This window comes from Musa acuminata, chromosome BXJ1-8 (assembly GCF_036884655.1).
Source record: "Musa acuminata AAA Group cultivar baxijiao chromosome BXJ1-8, Cavendish_Baxijiao_AAA, whole genome shotgun sequence".
NCBI classification, from domain to species: domain Eukaryota; kingdom Viridiplantae; phylum Streptophyta; class Magnoliopsida; order Zingiberales; family Musaceae; genus Musa; species Musa acuminata.
Window position 1 is genome coordinate 48,512,436 of NC_088334.1, and position 17,093 is coordinate 48,529,528.

Here is a 17,093-nt window from a genome sequence, read left to right on the forward strand (position 1 = left end):
CTGTTTACTTTCTTTCTTGAGTTTTGAACCCTGAACACATTGTTGGTGATAAGATGAAGGAGTTTCAGGATCATGTTAAGCTATATTTGCCCAGTATACATTGGATGGCACATATGCTACAATGACTGGGCCAGAGGGTTGAGACCTTGCAGGGTGAGCTAATCCCAAAAGCTCACCCTCAGTTCCAGATTTACTAAGATATGCCAAAGTCTAGGGGGAAAAATTATTATTTTGGTGTTACGCTCTTTTACTTCTTTTTACTATTTTGTTTTAGGATGACAACAGAACTTCCCCCTGTTGTGTAAGGATTAACAAGAAAAAAAGATAAAACATGTTGGAAGTGATTTTCGTAGAATGAATGTGCATTAATAAGATGTAAGGAACTAGAATGTCGTGCAACATGTTAGAATTTGAAAACGGAGTCAACATTGAATCCAGATATGGTTCTAACACTGACCAAAGTGGTTCATGGTTATTTTGTAGGAGTCAGCCACTTAGTTGGTTTCTTATATTTGGGAGTTACGTGATTAACTCCCAAATAAAATGTCTAAACCCCAGTCGAGAGAATATCAGACACAGTAGAAGTTAGCCGTGAGAACATTCTAATAAGGTATCTCTTCTCTTTTTGTGGTCTTCCATGTCTAATAGCTTAATAGATAGAACATCTAATCTAACATTCTGATACCATGACTTGCATTTAAGTGTTAATTCAGCTTAGATTGTTTAGCTTACATTGCAGAGCAATATGTAGTACACAAAATTTTTTCTAACTTTTTACTGCTGTTACTGCAATCTTGATTTATATACTTATCCTTTTTTGAGTTATCCTTGATTATTTTTTAAAGGGCAGCTGAATTGGAAATTCATGTATTTTAGAACTTCTAGTGATAGTTTCATACATTATTGTGAACTGAATTACAAAATAGTTCTTTTGTATTTTAAAGAAGTAAATAATGACGACAGTTAATCTACTTTTAAAAAACATAATATCTAGGCCTTTGTTTGGGCAAAAGAAAAATGGAGAAAGGAAGTCAATCAGTTGACATGTACTGTGTTCATATGCAGGTTTTTGTCTATTTAGGAATTTCTACCATGCTCTTAGCCATTTTGTTTCTTTTACAAGACAACTTGCATGATTATTGTGATGGCATTTTCCTATTGCTTTAACTTTCCTTCTGCAACATTTGGCATGAAAGATAATTCAAAATGGCTATTCATTTCATTCTGTTCCAGTCAACAAGGAAACAGTATTTTAGTTTCAATAAACTCTGATTTATGATTCATAAGATCTTGGGTCAGTGTCATTTTTACGTTCAGAAAATGTATAAAGATGAAACAGTGAAATTTTGATGATCTAGTTGAGTGGATGTCTTAGATGATTTTAGTTATATATTTGTCTTGCTTGTGAATTGAATTATCGACACTTTTTCTTTTTTTTCTTCTTCTATCAAACGTCTTTTCTTTCTGTGTGCAGCTTCAGATGCATTGCGCCAAACATACAGACAATATGTTGGTTCTGTTATTGAGTTGATAAATGGTGAGGTGACCTCAGAGGAATTTCGGGAAGTGGCAAAATCTGCTTATGATCTTTTTGGTCGCCCTGACATCGATAGTAGTATCACTAAGATCATCCAAGAGAAAAAGTAACCACCAACTAGTTCTAATTAGTTTTAGTGCTTGTTTCATTCTTTCTATTATGCTTGTAATATGTTTGTTTTAAAGGGATTTGGACCATGGTTTATAATCTTGCATATCGGCAGACTGACACATAGTATGCTGGGTATTCAGTTCCTTGAACGGGTGGAGGATGAAAGGTACTCGGGCCGGTACTGGCTGGTGGGCACACAGAGAGAGAGAGAGAGAGAGAGAGAGAGAGAGAGAGAGAGAGAGAGTTTGACCTTAAATAAAAAAGAATAACGGCTCAACTAGACCAGACTGTTAGATTGGCAAATACCATCCAATTTGGATATCAAAATGCTAGGAGCTAAAAGGTGCCAAGGTTTCAAAATGCAGGAGGCGCTATGCGCTTGCCAATATAAATTTATAGAAAAGATTAAGAACAAAAAATTAACAATAACACAATTTGATAAACTGCTATTAACAAGAATTTACATTACTATTGACAAGAGTATGAGGAGGAATAGAGGCTGACGATTGCACTGTCATGAGAGAGAGGGGGGAGTGCTGCACCACATGGAGAGAGAGAAGAGAGAGGGGTGCTGCATCGCTTTGAGAGAGAGAGAAGAGAGGGGGAGTTGCACTGTCGGAGAGAGAAGGCAAGGGGGAGGCAGATAAGAGAGAGGGAGGTTCTGCTGCGGGAGAGGGGAGTTATTGCTGTGGTGAAGTGGGGCCCTCTTGTGCACATACACTGGTCATCGATCTCCTTGCATGAGACAGGGAGGAGGAGACACATGGCTGATGTTACTGAAATTTTATATCCTTGATCCTTATGTGACATTTGTGGAGTTAAGATTTGATGCATTGGAGGGATGGTCTGTAGGTGACGTTGAGACTTCAGAGAGGCTTTTATCTTATAATTATCTCTTGTCTTGTTGATTCTTCTTTTGATTCTATTTTGATATTTTATTCTACACAAGGAATAAGGAAACCTGTCAAATAAGAAACTTTAAAACATGAACAGAAACCAAAATTAAGATGAATAAAAGGGATGAAAAGGGTGATAATTAGAACTGGTCTTTGGTCTTAACAAGGCAAGAGAAAAAGTGTTTAAATGCTGCAATCTGATATTACTTTTGGCTTATGTGGCAGTCAAATTAGAAGAAATAGAAAAATGCAACATACATTGCTCTTAATACATTTAATGTCTATACCCAGATTCGTTAGTCGAGGACTTCTGTAAATTCATAATAGATCTCAAAAGAAAGTTATGAGTTTTGTATTTCTCTATGATAACTATCAAATAATATCTGAAACTACTTGCTCTTCAGAATCGAGTTGCAACAACTTGTTGGTTATAATATTCAAGATACAGTCCTACTGAAAGTGGCTTCTCTAGCTCAGAGGATTTATGCTCTTCAGAATACTTCCAGTGAAGCTGTAATTGGCCAGGATTTAGGGGCAGATGAACATGGAGACAATCGTGGCGAGTTTGGCTCAAACCTTAGTTTCCATGCTCCATCTCGCTTTATTGTCGATGTGCCATTGGAAAATGGTGCATCCTTGACAAGTGATTTTCAATTTAAGACTGCTTCATTTGATGCCAATCGTAATGGTCACATGGCGTATATTGATCATAATTTAACTGCTGACCTAAAAACTATCAATTTAAGATGGCTGAAGGATGCATGTGATCTCATTGTAAAGAATGGTGCATCACAGCTATCTGGAGACGAACTTGCTATGGCCTTATGCCGGGTGCTTCTATCTGATAAAGCTGGTGATGAGGTATTTGGTTGTCCATACTACATAAGTCATTTAACTTAATTTGTTCTCATTTGAGTTAACAAATTTTTTGCTCTGTCAAAATTATTGAATTCTAACAATGTGGGGAGTTTCTTGGTTTAAGATAGCTGGTGATCTTCTGGACCTTGTCGGCGATGGTGCCTTTGAAACAGTACAAGATCTATTGTCGGTATGCAAATGTGATCTGATCTTGCTCTAATAATGTTTTCATCATCTACGTAGGGTAAGTAGTTATTCCATGAATGAGACAGTTTGGAAGATTGGTTTATTGAAAGTTCAAGAGTAGCGCATTCTCCTTCTTTCATCAATTACTCCTAGTTGTTTCATTTCAATTTGAATTTGGCTATTCATGATATGTTGTGATCCTTAGAGTAGTCTGCATAATGGTAGCTGTAGTATTATAATTATATTATCAGCATTTGGATAATCTTGAAGCTATTATGGTTTAATAAAGAAAACAGTCTCATTTTACTGGTTACTTGCTGTTTTAATTTATATCTTATGCTATCAGGAATTCAGGATTAAGTATGACATGCAAATCCACAACATCAAGAACTTTCCCAACTATCACTGGTGGCTTTGTAATACTTCGTCGATACTTAACGGGTTCTGCTGCTGTTTGTTTTTCCAAACATCTCGTTTTAGTTGTTCTATTCATGCAAGCTTAGGTAATCCCCATCTGAATCTAGATCTTTGGACATAGCTTGAACATTTGTTTTCACCATGTCTCTGAAGTCTTTATTAGATCTTTGGACATAGCTTGAACTTCTGTTTTCGCCATGTCTCTGAAGTCTTCATTTGAGAGTCCACACTTGGCATATCTGAACTAGCTGTTAAGAGAGTCGAAACTCAACACTATCAGAACTAGCTGAGTTGGTTATTGAGCTTTCCTTTTTGTTCCACAGCTTTTACTCCTTTTTAATTGCTCCATCTATAATGTGGTTGCTATGTACTAATGTGATTATGATTCTGATTCACCCTCTTTTTATGTAGCATCGCAAAGAACTTGTTGAAGCCATTCAGCATGGATTACTTATGTTGAAGTCTGAGAAAATGTCTTCAAACAGTCAACCTAAGATGCCTAGTTATGGCACCCAGGTATGCTAAGTTATGCAACAATGTAATCTCATCTATTTAATACTTGATTGATAATTTTATGGAGCTGTGATAGGTTACTATAAAAACTGAATCTGAAAGGCAAATTGATAAACTTCGTCGCAAGGAGGAGAAACGTAATAAACGGGTGGGAGAATATGGAGGGACACTTGATTTTCCTGTTGAAAGCTTTTCTTCTCTTCTTTTGGCAAGTGAGAAGAAACAACCTTTTGATGACTTAATTGGAGCTGGTCAAGGGATCAATTCTATTTTGGTCAGTGCTCTTCCTCAAGGAACTACAAGATCACATCGTAGTGGCTATGAAGAAGTTAGAATTCCACCCACTCCAACTGCTGCTATGAGACCTGATGAGAAGCTGGTATTTCTCTTCCCCTTAATGGTGGTGTTTTGTGTTTCTTAGATGTTTGGTTATTATGAAACATGATTGTCAAAATCAATAGTACTATCTTTCCACATATAGTTTGAAATGGAGAATCAATGATCTAGGTAAATGATATATATAAACCATGCAAAAGCTTATCATCCAGGAACTCACAAATATTTGATAGATAATTTTTTAAAAAAGGGGCATTGGTGGTTAACCAGCTGCTTTTTTCGCCCAAATCCATAGAGAAAGATATTAAATATTGTTCCAGCATTGGTTTCAGTATCCTATTGGATCGACATGGTACCATGACACTGAGTGGTAGAACTGCTTGGTGTCACTAAATAAAAAAATAAAAAAACAAAAATTTCTGGTACCAAATGATCATTTATTATTAGTAGTTTAGTACTTGGTCGAACTGATAGATATGTGTCGGTATGTAGTTGTCTGACTTTTGTTTTAAGCTATGACTTAGAATGTTTACTTGCAAAGAAGTCTTTTTTGTTGCTTACTGACTGTCATTTGAATTATCTTAACAAAATTTTTAGTCTATGCTCGTATTAGCTTATGAGACTAAACAAGTCACGCATAAGGTGTGACACCCCTTCTGCCTAAAATTTAGATCCAAGTCCACTGCATGGACAAGGAAGTCCATCCTTAAGAGTAGTGCACTGTCTGAGTGAAAATACGTGGAATTCTTATTGATAGTGAAGCACAGATAATTCCTTTGTGCTATGTTTATGGATGGACTAAAATTGAAGTGAAGCCTCAAGCGCAACCTTACCACTTGCTTTTGTGCTATGTTTATGGATGGACTAAAATAGAAGTGAAGCCTACAGAGCAACCTTACCACTTTCTTGGTTCTGTTTGTACAAAGAAGGTGATTGCATAGTTCAAATCTGATCTGTATATATTGGTCCGACCAAGTACTGTTAATGGAGCATATAACTTGCTATCGTTTGGTACGCACTACACAGCAGATTTTAAAGTGTATTCTTCAGTAATACCGAGAAATATAGGTTGCAGTAGAGCTCGGTATCTTGGTACCATACAAGTTTGATAGGTTATCAAAATCAGTGTTGGACTATTTCTTAAAACGTCTGACAGTCAGCACTGCATGGATTGTTAGATTGGACTACATTGTTGAGAATCAGTAGATGAGAATTGCTTTGCACATTCTTCTTGGAAGGCCATGGATGTTCGACAGAGGTCGTGCATCACAAGGCAATACCAGTGTTTCTAAAGCACTTGAGTGAGGTGAGGCGAGACTCGAGTCACCCAGTGAAAGAAACAAGCGAAGTGAGACCCTACTCCTCATCCGTCGCCTTCATTCGTTGTTGCAGCTCCTGCTCTGATCACCGCCTTCGTCTGCTTTCTCCGCTGCTGCAGCTTCGTCCATTTCGTCCGCCACCATCTGCAACTTTGTCTGCTGCCAGTTGGCACTTCACCGCCATCTCTGGTTTTGTTTGCCGTTGGTTTTCACCTTCCTCCACAGCCTTTCGCTGGTTACTTCTCCATCTCCTCGGTCCTCTCTTTCTCATTTTATAGGTAATAGTCTTTCATTGACTAACTTTCTGCAGCTTGAGGTGGTGCACTGTTAGGAGTTAGAACTTAGAAGTTCTAAGTTCACCTAGGCAGGAACATGACATTGATATGAAAACACCACTTAGAACACTTGCTTAGAATCAAGGTTTGAAATATCGTACCGTACCGAGCGAATGTCGAAATGTCGGTACGGTACGATATAGTATACCGAGCGGTGTATATATATATATATATATATAAAATTCAGCGACGTCGCCTTCCTCTTCTCCCCAGGCGGGGCGACGTCATCTTCTCCCCTCGGCGACGTCGCCTCATTTTTATATATAAAAGATTTTTTTTTTATATAAAATATTTTTGTAAAAGGCGATGTCGCGTCGCCTTTAATATATATATATATATATATATATATATATATATATATCCTTCTCCTGGCGATGTCATCGAGGTGACGCGACGTCGCTTAAAAAAAAAATAATAAAAAATAAATAAATAAATATATATCTTCCGGTAATGGGCGGTCCGTGTACCGGTCAGCTGACGGACCGGTATGTACCGTCCGGTACGGACGGTATTATTCGAAACTGCATACCTTGCTTAGAATATAACAACTGTTAAAAAAAACTGCTTTAGCAGTTAGTGCCCACTAACCCACCTTAAATTTCACTTCTTTTGAAAACACTGCTTAGAATATAACTGTGTGTGTGTGTGATTATATATTCAGGAGCATCTCGTTTCGCTGGGATGGGCACCTAAGTCTTGAGTGAAGATTTGAGTTTTACAACGTCAGTCTGCATTCATGTGATGAATCAAGGGTAAATTTTAGTCTAAGTCAGCTGATGCCAAGGTTCACAATACCGTACCGTACCGGTATTTCGACCTGGGCTCGGTACCGGTACGGTACGGTATACCGAGCGATACACCCAAGTGTACCGAGTACTGTAGCACTGCTATAGTGCTACAGTACCTCGGATCGGTAACAGTCGGTCCGCGTACCGAAAATCTGTCGGACTGGTATGTACCGCCCGTACCGGGCGGTATGGCTCGGTACGGCAGACCCTGGCTGATGCAACCTAAAATTAGCAATAACTGGCCAGTCCATGAAGTCTGCACGTGGTCTTCTAGGATATCTCTCAGATTATACCTGTAGTTATTAATAGACCATTTCTCACAATGATGAGACAGGTGTTTTGTTGCCATTGCTTAGGAAAAATTGCCTGCAACAGACTATAGGAAGAACTGCATAAGTTGAACTTGGAATCATATGATTGCTAGATCAGTTGACATTTATAAGAGGTCATTTAGCATGCTAATTTATATTTGGGCCACAATGAGTTAGTCCAGGTTGAACTCAGATCAGACTTATTAGTACAGTTGACTTGTGTATAGGGGTTAATTGAACATGTGAAAGGCTGTTTGGTCTCTTAGAAACTTTTGTGTGTGTGTGTGTGTGTCATATATTTGAATGACAGTTCCTTCATGGTTGGAATTGGATGGCTAATGAGCCAAAGAAAGCAGCCTCTTGGTTTCTCCTCTCTTTTTTCTTTTCATGTCCCCATCAATCTTAGAGTCCACTAAACTGTTTCTTCTCTGATCTTATAGCAAATCAATCCACCTGTCTTCGATTCTTTCAATGCTCATCTCTAACTCATCCCAGACTAGATTACAATTGTTCATATAGCAGCTGAATATCATCTTTATCCCAGTTGCACCTGGAATCAATTAACAATTCTTTTCTTTTTGGAAACATTACCCTCTGTATGAACAAATAACATATGTTTGATTGACATATAAATTGGTTGCACCTGCTTTCTAGGACCCAAAGATGATAGAACTAGAAGCTATAAGCTACCGATTGTGGTTCAGTAACTAAAATTTTCTTGCCCTTACATTTTTGTTGGTAATACTCATATTCTTAGATCTCTTAAGTCTTGACTACAACAATAGTGTTGAGATTTTGTGGGATCTTACCATGATTTCATCTTTTTTAATGCTTCATATCTGGCCTATGTTTATCTGAGGTTTGGCGAGCACTAGAGTTACTTTTTCTTCAGACTTGATGATTATTCATGAAATCTTTGTAGCCAATAGTTTTATTGCCTAGTCAATTAAAGATTGGTGGTAAATCCAGATATCAAGGGTGTTAGGACTTATTTAGGTGTTGGTTTGCCATATGGTAATGAAGCTTATTATTTTAAAGCTTTTCTAACATTTAACTTGAATTATTGCCCAATGCAACAAGAAAAACAGATTTAAATTTTCTAGTACATGTTCCTTATTTTCTAACTACAATTTTTTGGCCTCTCTCTGTACCAGATTGAAATTAAAGAACTGGATGATTTTGCTCAAGCTGCTTTCCGTGGATACAAATCCTTGAACCGCATCCAGAGTCGTATATACCAAACAACATATCATACAAATGAAAACATTCTTGTAACCAGGCTTCATCCTCTTCATTTACACAACTACACTGCTTTCAGTTCTTTATGATCTCGTTTTGAAGTGTAAATGAATTCAAATATGGCACTTGGTTTTCTCCCATATTAAAATCTAATGATCTTGCAGGTTTGTGCACCAACAGGTGCTGGAAAGACGAACATTGCTATGATAGCTATTCTCCATGAGGTGGTTTTCTACAAAGCTGAATGACCATATGTTTTCAAGGGCAATTTTATTCATAATCCTTGCTATTTTTTAATAACCTTTATAGATCACCTATTTATTTCTTCTTATCTTTCCAACAGCCATTTCTTTAGTTATTAATTTAGATCTTCTGTTGTAGATCAAACAAAACTTCAAGGATGGATTTTTGCACAAAGATGAATTCAAAATAGTATATGTGGCTCCAATGAAGGTATTCCCCCTCTTCATGTGATCTTGATTTATCGGCGAGCTCAGCTCATTTTTACGGATGTGTTCTGGCATAGGCTTTGGCAGCAGAGGTGACTGCCACATTCAGTCACCGGTTATCTCCCCTAAACCTGGTTGTAAAAGAACTTACTGGAGACATGCAATTGTCAAAGAATGAGCTAGAAGAGACTCAGGTTATCTCTTGATGTCGAATCTGTTCATCTATGAGAATCATCTGTGTAAAACTATCTAACTTTATGAACTCAGATGATAGTGACGACGCCTGAGAAATGGGATGTTATTACTCGCAAAAGCAGTGATATGTCATTGTCAATGCTGGTTAAGCTCTTAATTATTGATGAAGTACATCTGCTGAATGATGACAGAGGCTCAGTAATAGAAGCTCTTGTTGCTCGAACCCTCCGACAAGTAAGTTTCTGGAGTTGTGCAAAACTGCTTTTGGGTTAACATTTTATGCATCTCTACATGTTTGACGTAGCAAAGTAAATTTCTTCTATATCTTATTGTTTATTGTTTAGATGTAGTCCTTGTCATTTCCTATATGATTTAGCTAAAACAGATATAACATTGTAACTACTTACTTTGACAATGGCCTTTTGCAAGATCATTCTTCTTAACGTATCTGCCACAACCTCTAGAGAACACATTGGTTTTGTTATACTGTCCATGGCGTAAAAGATCGGATGATCTGGCTCTTAGGAAATCATTGGATATTTGTAGTGCTCATGGCTTAAATCATGGTTCTGGTTGATTCTTATTTGAATCACAAGTCCTGCTACCTCAACAGGTTGAAAATGTAGCCAGTAGCCACCATCCAATTTTGGTCGATTCATTGATCATCGACATAGGAAGATAAGGAAAGGAAGTGGCGGAGAAGAGGAGAAAATTAGAGGTGGACAAGAGGAATTCACTTGTCATTGATTTCCCGTGTGTATCCGTTTCTTTGTCATGGCTATTGCTCGATGAGAGCAGACAGACTTCTTGAGGATAAGGCCTTTGGGAGACTGTCAATTTCGTCTTCTTCAAAAAAGAAGTTTGTTAAATCTCAATTTTCATTCAAGATTTCATTGTCCTATAATTTCTAAATCTTGAACAGAAATTTAGAGCCCATTTTTGATAGGTTTTGTAGATTGCTATTTGGAAATGAACTTGAACATTACAATGTTATAGTATACTGATTGATCTTCTCCAGATTCTATATTGACGGGAACCTTATGCAGTGAACTGCCCTTTTTTTTAGCTGGGGTACTAGGAGTCAGCAGCAATTTGTCCAGAGCAATTAGCTGGCTATAAAGCTGCAGTTTGGCTTTGAAGAGCACTTAATCATGCCATGCTTAATGTTGTATTTATGAGACTCATCTCAGTGTTGCTGGGATCTTTTTACTGTTTGGCATGTTTCATAGATATATTTTGTGTTACTGTAGGATTTAGTAAAAGTGTACTGTCTTTGGTATCAGGTCTTTTACATGTGGTTTTCAGTCTATATATATGTTAATGGCAGTTCCCTTAATGAGCTAAATTCTTTGGTAACGAAGAAGCTTTTGCATGTGAAAGATAGTGACCCCTGAGCATGTTGAGTGTTCTTGTATGAACATATGTGATCTCGCCAGGATTTTTTTCTTAGGGGAAAAGCCAACTTTCGCTCATGTAAACCTTTCTTTTCCTGCAACTAATGGCCTGTACAAGGGACCAACTCAGACATCTTGCTAGATGAGTTTTTAGGTTGAATATTCCTCTTTTGAGCTATTCATTCTACTGTGTTTGTATTCTGATTTGTTGAAGAATTAATACAATTACATGTAAAGTAGGAAAATGTGATTACCTTTATGTGGTGGGACCCACGTATGACTCCACACGTTACATCTGTGAGAGGCAGCTGAATAGATTGGTCCGTTAGTTTATGTAGATGCAGAGGGAGTGAAAGAGAACTGACTTGTAGGAGGCTTCTACACTTGCAGTCAATGAGCTTTGCATATTGTTGCTGGTTGTCATTTTATACCCAGGACACGTCTGATGTACATAATTATGTCTTAAACTTGCTGATAATGATATGTTGAATTTCTTTGTTTTGACTAAGGACTCTGGAGACATCATAAAATGTATATTATAATGTCTGATTAAGTCGACTTTCTCTACTTATTGTTTGTTTTTCCTTCACATAGTACAGTATTTTGCAGAGGAGAGCTCATTTAAAGGTCCTGACCTTCTAAATCAATGTTTCACAAATTCATTAGTTTGATAGATCTTCTTTTCCATGAAATTTTTGCTGGCTCAAGTACCTGGTGTAAACTAATCTATGGATTGTTAAACTAAACTAACATATTGCTTGATGCATATGTTACATCAAGCAATGTGTACTGTTCTGATGCTTCTTATCATAGTTATGTTACATCTTTTGTTGAATTTCCTTAGTTTTTGCTATTTGTTCAATTGATCACTTGTCACTTTACAGGTTGAGTCAACACAATCAATGATACGTATTGTGGGTTTATCTGCCACCTTACCGAATTATTTAGAGGTACATTTTACAATAAACAACCAATGCATAAAGTCTGGCTTCTAGCTCTGATCTATTTCTTCACTTGTGACATCTTTGTAAAAATGACCAGGTTGCACAGTTTTTACATGTAAATCCAGAAAGTGGACTGTTCTTTTTTGATTCAAGCTATCGTCCAGTTCCCCTATCTCAACAGTATATTGGGATCAGTGAGAAAGATTATTCTAAAAAGAATCTTCTATTCAATTCGATATGCTATGACAAGGTCTTGACTTATGTTATGATTCATAGGTTATAAATAGAGATGACATTTGATACTTATCATGAGCCATTTATACCAGGTCTTGGACTCGATAAAGCAAGGACATCAAGCAATGGTTTTTGTTCATTCACGCAAGGACACTGGGAAAACTGCAAGAACTTTGGTAATCAATTTTATAGCAAGATAAATTAGCTCACAGTGTTGTGAAGCTATGGAAAGTTTTTTTTGTATTTTTTTAGAAACATATATGATATAATTTATTTGCAAACTTTAGCTTCTCTTCCTCAATGGTTCACCTTTTTGAGTAGCTTGATTTGGTACTGAAGGTCCTTGATTATTAATTTTCTGTATTGTGGTGACATGCGTTTATTTGATATCATGATTATGTTAGATTGACATGATATGAGTATCATTTTTTAGGAATTTATAGGGGCTTTTGAATTGATGCAGATGACACTAAGATATGATTATGCTTTTCTAATTTTAAACTATTTTTTATGTATTTCAGAAAGAAAGTGGATATGCACCTTCACACTGCATATGCACAATGTGGTGTCCGATGGCTTGCATTTAAAATCTGGCTAAGTAACATTGTTGAAAAAATATAGCCAATGAATTTAGTGCTGTAGGCCTATAGCTACAAGCCTACAGATGCTGCAGGAAGCATCAATAGTCCAACCTTTTTCATGACCTTGCTTCTAAGGATTAGCCACAAACAACCATCTGCTGAGAATGTGGTGGTACTTCCAAATTAGATTAGTTAATTCACTCATCATTTTCCCAAAACAGAAATTTGTATAAAGAGGAAATATGTAAGGCCTCTGAAGCTATCAATCTCCTATGTATTGCAATCGGCAACACAAAGAGACAAGGCTTGAATTCTATTACACCACCCAGAGGCCAGTTTAACCACTGATGAGTGATTTCGGGTACTATGTGAAACTTCAGCTGCAGAAGCTTGTGGACTCCAGGTGCTTGATTATAACTAAGGATAAGTGACTTCCTAAGGGGATGGGTCAAGCCAATGTCCTTCCAGTACCTTGGTGGTGGTTTGTTATTTCTGAAGCCATTCAGATCTGGCAATTAAAGCCTGTTCACAAGAGGTTGTACCTTCGAGTTACTACCTGTAGTATCTTTGACACCTGCTTCTCAAACGAAACTTCCCTTCCAGGTGGGAGAAAATTTGTTGATAGGAGTTATTTCATGATACATTTCTTATTGGGAAATGGAAATATTGAAAAAAATTGTCTTCTCAGAGGATATTCTTGATCTAATGTGCTAGTTAAACAAGCAGGTTATCTCAAGCATACAAAAATGAAGACTCTAGTGTTCTTTTTTGGGTTTTTTTGCAAATAGGAAAATCTTAATTGTCTTCACTGCAGCTTTATGAACCTATCTTGTTTGGTGCATACAATTGTGCATAGACATGAATGTTTTTTCTCTTCTTGATCACCTGTTGACGCATGGTGTATTGTTTGACCTGCAACTACATTTTGACAATTTTCCCCTTTGTTTGTTCTAATACTTCTCTGTGTCATGTGATGCAGATTGAGTTAGCATTAAAGGCTGGTGACTTGGAGTTATTTATGAATGATAAACATCCTCAATTTCCTTTGGTCAAGGTAAACTGCCAGTGGTACTTGCAGGTGGCAACTTATGTCCAATTTTAGATGACTGATTGTTTTACGCATTTCAGAAAGAAGTTACTAAATCCAGAAATCGAGAACTTGTTGAGTTATTTGAATCTGGCTTTGGTATTCATCATGCTGGTATGCTTCGTTCGGATAGAGCCCTGACTGAGCGTCTTTTCTCTGATGGTCTACTTAAAGTAAGCACAATTAGGTTGTCAGTGGACAGTTCTTGGTCACGACAGTGGAAAAAATGCTCTAAACTTTCTGCTTCAGGTTCTTGTATGTACTGCAACTTTGGCGTGGGGAGTAAATTTGCCAGCTCATACAGTAATTATCAAGGTAAGTTGGAGCAGGAGACCTTTGTGTTCATTCTATCTTAAGTTCTTAACCAAACATATTAGCAACTAATTGGTTTATTAATTTGCCTAGTGAAAGATGATTGTTTGGTGACACCTTCTTTGCTAAGGAAGCTCTGAAGTTGATATTTGTCACTCCATGCTTCCATATTGTCTATTTTCTCATTTTTCTGAGCTGATGTGTCCTTCAGTGTATGTGCTTCAGAATTGTGGGTGCCCTAGAAAATTATGTACTTTTGATCAGGGTGTAACACTCTTTGTTATAGGGTGTCAAAAACGTGATCCGGATCGTTTTTCTTTTGAATTGCTATACTTGCCTACCAAATTATGGACAAGGTTGAAATATGATCTGCAAATTGTCTGGAACCATTAGTTCATTGCAAGTGATATTTGCATACGAAAAGACGTGTATCATAAGAAATGTGACGTGAAATCATGGACCTACACAAGCTTCTCAGAAGATACATGGACCCCAATTGATAAGACTTATTAGACATCTTTAAGATCATCAGTCATTTCGCTTTAAGATGTCTTCAGAAAACCATGAGTTATAAACAAATCATATTGAATTGAGCCTGCCGGAAAAGATAATTGGAAAATTATCTATGTAGAAGTGACTTCTGTCTAACAGACTTCAATTGATTATGGAGATCAAACTCTATAGCTTGCTTTCCTTTTTCATTTTTTTCTCTTTCTAGAAAATCTAAGAGGATGCATGTCTTAGGTTTGTGCTGGTTGTCAATAACTCCATCATTTTCGTCTTTCTTTAAACCAACTTCTAAAAGAAACTTGTTCCTATCAAGCAGGTGTTCATACCATGCCTATTGCAGCTTATTGTAAAATCCTGAATGGAACACATCGTGTATCACTGGTTGGGTTATAATTATATTATGTTATATACACTTACAATGTTTTCATATGTGTAGATACAGACATAAACACACATATGTTTAAAGATTCATAGCATGCATGATGTCTTTTGTTTGTGCAACCACTTCAGGGCACACAACTGTATGATCCTAAGGCTGGTGGATGGCGGGACTTGGGTATGCTTGATGTTATGCAGGTAATATTCATGTACTGCTGTCACAAATTGGATAATTGTTTGAGTCATTGTCTTGTGAACGAGAATCATCTAAACTGTTTTGTGGATGACTATGCTAGATCTTTGGTCGTGCTGGGAGACCACAGTTTGACAAGAGTGGTGAAGGCATCATACTTACAACTCATGACAAACTGGCTTATTATTTGAGATTGTTGACAAGCCAACTCCCAATAGAAAGTCAGGTTGACTCCTCTTTATCAAATCTATTATAGAAAGCAATTAAGCTCTCTTGCTTCCCATGGTGCTTTTTTCCCTGGAATCGTTGCTGACATATTGATAGTTTCTGTATTGTCAATTTGGAATTTGGGATAACCGTATCTGTAAACATTATAGGAACTTCTGTTATCAACTATACAATCTGATGAGTAAATGTATGATGCTTCCTGCTCATTTTATAATTTGGTTTTTCTCTGTTTTTAGTTTTTTGTTATATGTTTTTATCATTTTGTTTGAACTTTGAAGAATATCTGAATATGTAGTTATTAATGCCTTATTTTTTACTTCACTTTGTTATTTTTTTCTGTGATGTACTACTTGTCAGCTTTGAAAATCTCAGGCTCAGTTTGCTATTATAATGTTGTCTTTACAATTAAATAATTCTTGGCATCAAGGTTTGACTTGATTAAATGCAGATATTCTTGTTTTCTGGCCCTATTTCAAATTAAATGTGGATTGTGCTTGTCTCCTGCTTTATGCGTCATTGTTGTGAGACACGATAATTTTTAATACTGTCTTTTCAAATTCCTTCTCATTTTTGCTGGACTGGTGCTAACATAAAATTCTGTTTAGCTGTGCCACTGAATATATTGCTGTTTTTGGTTAATAATTAACTCTGAAATGATATTTTTTGGTTTTAGCTATTATTCTTTTATGAAGTCTTTTATTCTTAGCATGGCTTATTGTTTTCTTTTTTGCAGTTTATTAGCTCAATGAAGGATAACTTGAATGCTGAGGTAGCATTAGGAACCGTAACAAATGTCAAAGAAGCTTGTGCTTGGCTTGGTTATACGTATTTATTTATACGGATGAAGACGAATCCTCTGGTGTATGGAATATCATGGGATGAGGTCCACATCATACTGGATTTTATCATTCTAATGCATTTAAAGATTTCTGTCAGCTTCTTGTTAATTCTTGCCACTAGATTGTTGTTTGCTAGATATTCCTAGTAGTCAAGCATGGTGGTTGAATTATTGTCTCTTATAGTTCTTCAATAAGATCCCAAATTCTCTTATGGACTCTTATGCTCTAAATTATAAAATTCATCTTGAATTCTGATTGACATTGCTGTTGCTTCTTTTTTACTTCTCGTCCTGGTTTTCTACTTAACAAGGCTAGTGTGCCTGTCAAGATGGGATTCATGTTCGACATTGCAAATGTTAGAACAACAGGAATTGCCCTAGTGGTTTTTTCTTCTTACTCTTGGTATTCTTTTTTTATTCTTCCATATGAACCTGGCATGAGCATAAACCATGTCTAAATAGTTGACTATGTACATTGTCTATATATCACTTTGAAAATATTAATCCCAACCTTCATCATCTGAATGTTCTACTTTTTCAAGTGTAATTTTTATATTCAATAGTTTTATTAATACTTGCTGTTTTCATTCTGTTTCCTTCACTGTGCTGCCGAAGCTGAAAGCTATGAAAGTTAAGGAATGCCTCAAGCCCTAAACCATAATTATTTTTGATGTTGTAAATTTGTAATTTAGGTAACAAGAAAAATCTTGGCTGGAGATAAAAGTTTGTGATGTTGCAGCATGAGTTTGATGTAAACTTTCTATTTTATTTTACTAAAATCAAACCTAGTTTAGGTTTTTCTACTGAACAAAGTCTCTGTGGTTACCTCGCTATGATCATCTGTCTCCCAGTACCCCACCAAGAAATAGGAATATTGTAGTTATGTCTCTTAGACTACCTCATA

General features: G+C 36.6%; 1 protein-coding gene across 1 annotated transcript in view; it reads left to right on the forward strand.

Annotated features, from left to right (window-relative positions):
- The window catches only part of LOC103996050 (DExH-box ATP-dependent RNA helicase DExH14), a 45,600-nt gene that overhangs the window by 1,384 nt on the left and 27,123 nt on the right, over positions 1-17,093 (forward strand). The window contains exons 3-21 of the mRNA XM_009416850.2: positions 1,475-1,643; positions 2,949-3,405; positions 3,527-3,592; positions 4,417-4,521; positions 4,595-4,897; positions 8,762-8,878; positions 9,011-9,070; positions 9,228-9,299; positions 9,373-9,489; positions 9,563-9,724; positions 11,769-11,834; positions 11,926-12,078; positions 12,155-12,238; positions 13,623-13,697; positions 13,772-13,903; positions 13,980-14,045; positions 15,063-15,128; positions 15,227-15,349; positions 16,085-16,234. Coding sequence (XP_009415125.2) covers positions 1,475-1,643; positions 2,949-3,405; positions 3,527-3,592; positions 4,417-4,521; positions 4,595-4,897; positions 8,762-8,878; positions 9,011-9,070; positions 9,228-9,299; positions 9,373-9,489; positions 9,563-9,724; positions 11,769-11,834; positions 11,926-12,078; positions 12,155-12,238; positions 13,623-13,697; positions 13,772-13,903; positions 13,980-14,045; positions 15,063-15,128; positions 15,227-15,349; positions 16,085-16,234 — 2,543 coding nt within the window. The remainder of the gene's footprint in view (positions 1-1,474; positions 1,644-2,948; positions 3,406-3,526; positions 3,593-4,416; positions 4,522-4,594; positions 4,898-8,761; positions 8,879-9,010; positions 9,071-9,227; positions 9,300-9,372; positions 9,490-9,562; positions 9,725-11,768; positions 11,835-11,925; positions 12,079-12,154; positions 12,239-13,622; positions 13,698-13,771; positions 13,904-13,979; positions 14,046-15,062; positions 15,129-15,226; positions 15,350-16,084; positions 16,235-17,093) is intronic.